At 37.9% G+C, this 8315-nt stretch overlaps 1 protein-coding gene across 1 annotated transcript; it reads right to left on the minus strand.

The window, feature by feature from the left end:
• Window positions 1-304: 304 nt before the first annotated feature.
• LOC136677978 (salivary glue protein Sgs-3-like) lies at window positions 305-2388 on the minus strand. The gene is made up of 5 exons (XM_066655710.1): window positions 2332-2388; window positions 2058-2138; window positions 1799-1972; window positions 860-942; window positions 305-440 (listed from the first exon to the last, which is right to left on the minus strand). Exons 1-5 carry the CDS (start codon window positions 2378-2380, stop codon window positions 345-347), a joined length of 483 nt encoding a protein of 160 aa, XP_066511807.1. The 5' UTR covers window positions 2381-2388; the 3' UTR covers window positions 305-344.
• Between the last annotated feature and the right edge of the window lie 5927 nt (window positions 2389-8315).

An 8315-nucleotide genomic window follows, 5' to 3' on the forward strand; every position in this document is an offset into this window, starting at 1 on the left:
TCATATCATTGATATCACTGCTTTCCAAAACAAAAACAAAATAAATTTTTCATTTTCCTACATGATTAGAGCACTAAGCTTTCTGTGAAAATGTAATGAACAAATAATCAATAGTCAACAATAATCTAAAAATAATTAGCAAATAAAATTTTACAATCTTTCCACAAATTGTTTTGCCTTACAGTAAGAGGTATTTTTTTAAACCACAAGAATTTAAAAAAGCATTTAGCCGCCAATCCAAGAGATGTGATGCCAGCTCTGGTAAATGTGTTATATCAAATCACGGAGTAAATAAAGATGTGATGAACTGATTAGATTGGGTAGATTTCATTATGTGGTAGAAGTTAGGGTTTCTGTGTTTTCATTTGGATGTTTATGATCTTCAGTGTGCAGTCACTGCAGTGTTTCTCCCTTAACATCTCCTCGACCTGCTGAAAAATCTGAAATCGGAAGGAGACATTTTTTATTTATTACTTTAGTTTTTGTGCCTATACACTTTATATCGATATAATTTTTTATTCATGGGAATTGTTTACCAGCTTACCTGCCTCACCTTGTATTTCTTGTATATTATGGAATCTTTTTTTTTGTATTTTTATGATTTTGTAAGAAATTTGTGACAATGGCAGTTGTAAAAAACATTTTAATAACTTTGAAGTGAACTGAATCAAGTTATTATTTAAACACATTATATGAGTTTTGATTTGTGTCCTTAAATCTTTTATTAGGACAGCAATTATTCTAACCTGACTCCAGCAATCTCTTGCATTTTTGTTGGACTAAAATAGCTAATTTTGTCCAAATGTAACTCAATTGGTTGATTCTGTTGGTGTGAAACTGTTGATCAGAATTCACTCACCTTCTGTAAACTTTCCAGTGTCTCCGCCTTACTTGCTGTGAACATTGTACATACCTTTAAGTCTAATATCAGTGTTTTTGTGTCTGTGAATGAAACAGAATGGCGTTAGATTGTTGTAGTTAAGATATTAACGGAAGATATCATGTGCACAATTTTTTGACTGAATATTAATTAATATCCTACTACTGAATATTGTAATTCAAAATACAGCAAAAAGTGAAAGGTATAATACGTAACCGTGGTGATAAATGTATGGCACATTTTACCTTCCACTTTTTATTTTATCCAGGCAGTAAAATGAGCAGGAAAATACTATTTTAAAAAGATTGTTCACTTAAAAGAACACGTTAACTCATCAGTCGACCAGTGGTGTACAATTTGCACACATTATTATTACACATCATTCAGGTTTTTATTGACATTGATTTTTGATCAGTTTGTGTGTTGTAGACTAAACTGGGGAGCGTTGTGTTAAAAAAAAGAGGTAAGTACTGTTTGATCTTACAAACTTTTCTGCTGGATGTTCTGGCCTAAGTCAAACTCTATGTGAAGCCTATAATGCAAATAATATTTAAAGATATACTCTTATTTTCACCTTTATTTTCCTATCTGTATTAACATGCACAGATATTTGTATAAATCATTATTATTAACCAATAAGGTGTCTGTGTTACACAGTTCCGCATTATTCAGTACCTTTCATTCATATCAGAGATGGATGACTTTGTGGTGAACATAGGCTTGTGAACGCTGCCCTCTGGAGGAATATCTAAGATCTAAGGTAATTTGGAATCTCTTCACTCGTGGTTAAAGTTGAAGAAAAACCTTGAGTATTCTTGGGCACCTCTGTAAAATATTCTTCTGAAAGATTCTGTATAGTGCTAATATATATATATATTAGCAATAAAATAGACTTGAATCAGCACGGTGGGATTGTACCTCTATCCTGAGTTGTTGCTTTGTCTGACGTGGGTTTCTGGCGTGATGTTTGATCTGTGGTTGCTGTACTGTGGACAGGTGTGTGGCCAGTACTCAGTGATGAGGTTGTAGACAGTTGTGGGTTTGATGCACTTCTGCTGGTGTCCTTGGGTTCTGTTGAGCTGGAACTGGTTTCTGATGTGAAAATGGATTCAAATTGACTGGAGCTTGTGAACATAATGTTTTTATCTATTACACATATACACAAATTATCACTCACCAAGGTTGTTAGGAGGTCTGAATGTTGAACTTTTATCTGTAGTAAAATCAACTGCTGGAGTTGTCCTTAGTGCAGTTATCACTGTAAAGGAGAAACTGACTGTTGATATTTTAAAGACAGAAAAGGAAAAAAACAACAACATTTCATAAGTCCATATGCAGTCAAAGCAAATTGTGAAGAAATGTAGAAATTATAATTATTCATCAGTATATTTCATAAAAATTCTACCTCATTAATTGCATTCCACTTCATTTTAATAAGAAGTGCAAATTACCAAGGGCATCTGTAATGGTGCTAGTTTTCACTGATGTGCTTGTAGTCATCCTTGATGTCATCAGGGTACTTGGGGAAGTAGCTAGAGTAGGTGCTTTAGTTGATGCTGCTGTTAATGTATGTAAAATCAAGATAGATATTACACTATATGTTTAGTAATTTAATAAAACCAGTTAAAACATTCAGCATTAACAGAGGAAATTAATTTTAACAAAATGTACATTGGCGGTTGTGGGGGACTACAGTATATACAGAGTGAAGCTGAAATTGGGTCAGTGTTGCTGGGGTAGTCTTAGAGCCTGATAGTAGTCACGGCTGACACTGATTTCAATGTTATACAATTAGAGTAAGCTACTGTAAAATGTTGTACACTACATTACAGTATATTAATAATTTATTGGTATATCATCTGCAAGAATATTACTGTAACGTTAAAGGATTTGATTTACAGTGAACATGTATTTACTACATAAACAGCTATCAAAGACCCAAGGACACACGGGAGTCTAGAGGCTGAGGATTTGTCTGTAACATTCTTGGTAATGGTCGAGGGTATAATGCTGATAGTGGTCTCAGGTGTGATCAGTATGCTCACTGGTACAGTGTGTACTAGTCTAAACATAATACTGGGTGTTACATGTAACAATTTTGTGCATGTGTTTGTTATCTTGTTTTCTTTCCTGGTTCTTTCTTTTTCTCACAACAGCTTACTGCTCCTAAAAGGGTGGGGCTTAAATGTTTTAAGCGACACCAAGAAGTCAGAAAAGCAGCCATCTTTTGGCTCACTTTTTTGGTTGGCCAATGTTTGACTCTGTCCAGTTTTATGATCTTGTGTGTTGGACTGTCTTAAAACTAGTTTAATGATGTCTACCTTATGTTAGTTTTGTTTTGTCTTGGAGTTGTGTTTGAACCCGTGTCCTAGTCCTGTCAAGTTGTCCAATTGTTTCTGTCGTGCTAGACGTGCGCACACTTACATGGTGCACACATAGTTTCTGTATTGTATAGATACACCAGAGTAGAGGGCAGGTACCACCCATTGTATTTTCTTTACAGAATATAGTTACAGAGGATATTGACATAGCTTAGGTGTTAGTCTGGTTTTGTTATTTTAATTTCTTTGGTACTGTCCATGTTCCTCCCTCCTAAGGTTTGTCTACCTGTTATGTGTTATTGTGGTATGATCTTTTGTATTAAAGTAATGTTTGTAGTCCCTGAACTACTTGGTCTCTAGCTGTTGGCTGGCTTCTCTTTTTCACTTGCACATATTGTTACGTTTCCCTTACTACTACCACCCTAGATTCTGAAGCCCAATAGTAGGGGCGTAACACTGGGTATTAAAAAATAACCCTAACACATGTAAGACATTACTACTATAAAACAGTAGTTATTATTCTTACCTGTTTTTGTATTTGTAGATGATAAAGTTGTTGCAGTAGTACCGGAGAATGTGGTATTTGGTGGAGTGCTGTCTGTTATAACTATAGATGTCAGGGTTGTTGATGTAGGGCTGGTGTTGCCTGTTGAACTCATAGCTGTTAAGGACATTGTAGTACCAGTGTATGTAACTGTTGGAGAAGTGTTGCGTGTTGAACTCGTAGCTGTTAAGGACGATGTAGTACCAGTGGATGTAACTGTTGGAGAAGTGTTGCCTGTTGAACTCATAGCTGTTAAGGACATTGTAGTACCAGTGGATGTAACAGTTGGAGAAGTGTTGCCTGTTGAACTCGTAGCTGTTAAGGACGTTGTAGTACCAGTGGATGTAACTGTTGGAGAAGTGTTGTGTGTTGAACTCGTAGCTGTTAAGGACGTTGCAGTACCAGTGGATGTAACTGTTGGAGAAGTGTTGTGTGTTGAACTCGTAGCTGTTAAGGACGTTGTAGTACCAGTGGATGTAACAGTTGGAGAAGTGTTGCCTGTTGAACTCGTACCTGTTAAGGACGTTGTAGTACCAGTGGATGTAACTGTTGGAGAAGTGTTGCGTGTTGAACTCGTAGCTGTTAAGGATGTTGTAGTACCAGTGAATGTAACTGTTGGAGAAGTGTGGTCTGTTGAAGTCGTAGCTGTTAAGGACGTTGTAGTACCAGTGGATGTAACGGTTGGAGAAGTGTTGCCTGTTGAAGTCGTAGCTGTTAAGGACGTTGTAGTACCAGTGGATGTAACTGTTGGAGAAGTGTTGCTTGTTGAAGTCGTAGCTGTTAAGGACGTTGTAGTACCAGTGGATGTAACTGTTGGAGAAGTGTTGTGTGTTGAACTCGTATCTGTTAAGGACAATATAGTACCAGTGGATGTAACTGTTGGAGAAGTGTTGCCTGTTGAAGTCGTAGCTGTTAAGGACGTTGTAGTACCAGTGGATGTAACTGTTGGAGAAGTGTTGCCTGTTGAAGTCGTAGCTGTTAAGGACGTTGTAGTACCAGTGGATGTAACTTTTGGAGAAGTGTTGCGTGTTGAACTCGTAGCTGTTAAGTACGTTGTAGTACCAGTGGATGTAACTGTTGGAGAAGTGTTGCGTGTTGAAGTCGTAGCTGTTAAGGACGTTGTAGTACCAGTGGATGTAACTTTTGGAGAAGTGTTGCCTGTTGAAGTCGTAGCTGTTAAGGACGTTGTAGTACCAGTGGATGTAACTTTTGGAGAAGTGTTGCCTGTTGAACTCGTAGCTGTTAAGTACGTTGTAGTACCAGTGGATGTAACTGTTGGAGAAGTGTTGCGTGTTGAACTCGTAGCTGTTAAGGAAGTTGTAGTACCAGTGGATGTAACTGTTGCAGAAGTGTTGCCTGTTGAAGTCGTAGCTGTTAAGGATGTTGTAGTACCAGTGAATGTAACTGTTGGAGAAGTGTTGTGTGTTGAACTCGTAGCTGTTAAGGACAATGTAGTACCAGTGGATGTAACTGTTGGAGAAGTGTTGCGTGTTGAACTCATAGCTGTTAAGGACGTTGCAGTACCAGTGGATGTAACTGTTGGAGAAGTGTTGTGTGTTGAACTCGTAGCTGTTAAGGACGTTGTAGTACCAGTGGATGTAACTGTTGGAGAAGGGTTGCGTGTTGAGCTAGTAGCTGTTAAGGACGTTGTAGTACCAGTGGATGTAACTGTTGGAGAAGTGTTGCCTGTTGAACTCGTAGCTGTTAAGGACGTTGTAGTACCAGTGGATGTAACTGTTGGAGAAGGGTTGCGTGTTGAACTCGTAGCTGTTAAGGAAGTTGTAGTACCAGTGGATGTAACTGTTGCAGAAGTGTTGCCTGTTGAAGTCGTAGCTGTTAAGGATGTTGTAGTACCAGTGAATGTAACTGTTGGAGAAGTGTTGTGTGTTGAACTCGTAGCTGTTAAGGACAATGTAGTACCAGTGGATGTAACTGTTGGAGAAGTGTTGCGTGTTGAACTCATAGCTGTTAAGGACGTTGCAGTACCAGTGGATGTAACTGTTGGAGAAGTGTTGTGTGTTGAACTCGTAGCTGTTAAGGACGTTGTAGTACCAGTGGATGTAACTGTTGGAGAAGGGTTGCGTGTTGAGCTAGTAGCTGTTAAGGACGTTGTAGTACCAGTGGATGTAACTGTTGGAGAAGTGTTGCCTGTTGAACTCGTAGCTGTTAAGGACGTTGTAGTACCAGTGGATGTAACTGTTGGAGAAGGGTTGCGTGTTGAACTCGTAGCTGTTAATGACGATGTAGTACCAGTGGATGTAACTGTTGGAGAAGTGTTGCGTGTTGAACTCGTAGCTGTTAAGGACGTTGTAGTATCAGTGGATGTAACGGTTGGAGAAGTGTTGCCTGTTGTAATTTTAGATGTTTCAGTAGTGTGGGTGAATGTGGTTTTTGGTGGAGTGTGGTCTGTTGTAATAGTAGATGTTAAAGTGGGCGATGTAGTAGTACTGGTATTCGGTGGAATGGTGACAGTGATCTGTGTTCTAGGGTTTGCTGCACTTGTAGTTGTAGTGACACTTGTTGAACTTGTTGAAGCAGTTGATGTTTCTGAGGAAATATTTTTTCTTACTAATATATTTTAGTCAAACATACTTCAATACCTTATTCATTATTTTTTCCCCATTTAATTTTCATTTAAAACCTTTTAATTTGATTTGACAGATAAAAGTGTTAGGCACTAGATATAAGGAATAGGATTTGCACCCAAAGGCATGAGGTATTTTGTAAGAGTTTATTCTCACTTTGTACACAGGTTAGTTGGTAGTCTGGGCAGCAGTCTCCAAAGTTCACACAGGACTCGTCACAGTAGCATCCTCGAAAACAGGCGCTATTTAACCCCTTACAGCACAGTACTGGAGAGTCTGAACATCCAGCTACAACACAACACAGGTGAACACAGCTATAGACTACACAGCAGAGTTGTTGGCAAAAAAATAAAAATAAATCACTGTAACTCAAGGCCGCTCTTTGCCTTTTTACTTTACCTTAAAAATCACATCAATTTTCTAACTAAAAGATATACATTGTCACTGGTTGTGAATGGCACCTAATGTCAACATTAGCATTGCATCAGATTCATTATGTATTTGTAATAATACTAGTTTTGGAAAAAAATCCTTTAAAGTGAGTTTCCATCTAAATGTTAATGATTAGTGGTGAAGCAAATACCTAAGAAAATCAACCCCCGCATAATAGTTTCTCTTGTTATTTCCAGTTGCTCATATGTCATAGGCCAATACAATGATTTCCATTGTCAGAGGTGTTCACTTTTGCTTTACTCATATTTCATGTTTTGTCTGTGTGGGCAGACCCTGACAGTTTAGACACTATGTCTGTGACTAGATGAAAGGTGTCAGGTTTAATTTAATTGCTCATGTTTGGTCTCGACTGTGTTGTTAGTGCAGAAGGGCCTATCAGCCTATCAGCTTAGAACAGGAAGAAGACACACCTAGGATAAAAACATTTTTAAATTTGATCAATGGTTATTGTGTAGAGAAATTTTATTTCAAATAATTTCAAACCATTATCCTGGTTAATTTGCAATGAACATTTGATCCTAAAAAGCAGCTGGTATTTTTAAAAATTATGCAAAAAACAATAAAACAAAAAAGGTGACATTGTGGTGCAGCAGGTAGTGTCATAGTGACACTGCTCCAGGGACCTGAAACTTGTCGGTTCTAGTCCCGCTCCGGATGACTGTCTATGAGGAGTTTGGTGTGTTCTCGCCGTGTCCTCGTGGGTTTCTTCCCACCGTCCAAAAACACACTTCAGTAGGTGGATTGGTGACTCAAACAGTGAGTGTGTGCGAGTCGCCCTGTGAAGGACTGGCGCCCCATCCAGGGTGTGTTCCCGCCTTGCGCCCAATGATTCCAGGTATGCTCCGGATCCACTGCGTCCCTGAATTGTATAAGCACTTACAGATAATGAATGAATTTAAGAATACAACAAACTTGTCAAATGTTAATGTTTTGATTAACTTTAAAATTATATTTTATTGATCCATCTATTTCGAATTTGTCTCATGTCATGAATAACACTTGATATGTTCAAAGGTTGAGGGGAAAAACTTTATAGGTTATAAAAGTACAAAAACACGCATGCAAAATCAATGTAAGTACTGATGTACATTGAGTGTTACAGATATAAAGTGTAACAATATTGGTCCAACACATACAACACAGTCAAGTTCAATAATTGCGTAATTAAAAGGAGTATTGTAATAACTATAAAGATAAACACTTGCTGTGTTCCATGAGAAATCTGAAGCTACTTGGTTATTGTGTATTTTGGTGGAACCTTGATATTCATGCATTGTTTCTTAAAAATAACTCATACTGCACTATGATGACTGGCACTATTTGTACAGCAGAAACAGATGCTTGCAGATGTCTTCAAATGAACTTCCAATATATTATAGCTATGTCTGGAAGAGAATAATAATTTTACCTGATGTTGCCTGGTTCCCCTCTTTGAAAAGAAGTAGCAAGAGAATCCAAAAACCCATGACTCTCATTCTTTTAACTGGCAAACAGTTAAATAAGTGCCTGCATGAGTGTCACCAAAAATGCAG

This window comes from Hoplias malabaricus, chromosome Y (assembly GCF_029633855.1).
Source record: "Hoplias malabaricus isolate fHopMal1 chromosome Y, fHopMal1.hap1, whole genome shotgun sequence".
Lineage (NCBI taxonomy): Eukaryota > Metazoa > Chordata > Actinopteri > Characiformes > Erythrinidae > Hoplias > Hoplias malabaricus.

Bases quoted from the DNA above. Each gene is read 5' to 3' on its own strand.
- LOC136677978 (XM_066655710.1), bottom strand. From the start codon at position 2,380: ATGACTACAAGCACATCAGTGAAAACTAGCACCATTACAGATGCCCTT. The intron at 1,973-2,057 runs GTGAGTGATAAT...TTTTCACATCAG, and splicing joins CAGACCTCCTAACAACCTTG to AAACCAGTTCCAGCTCAACA. The intron at 943-1,798 runs GTACAATCCCAC...TTTCATTCACAG, and splicing joins AGCAACAACTCAGGATAGAG to ACACAAAAACACTGATATTA.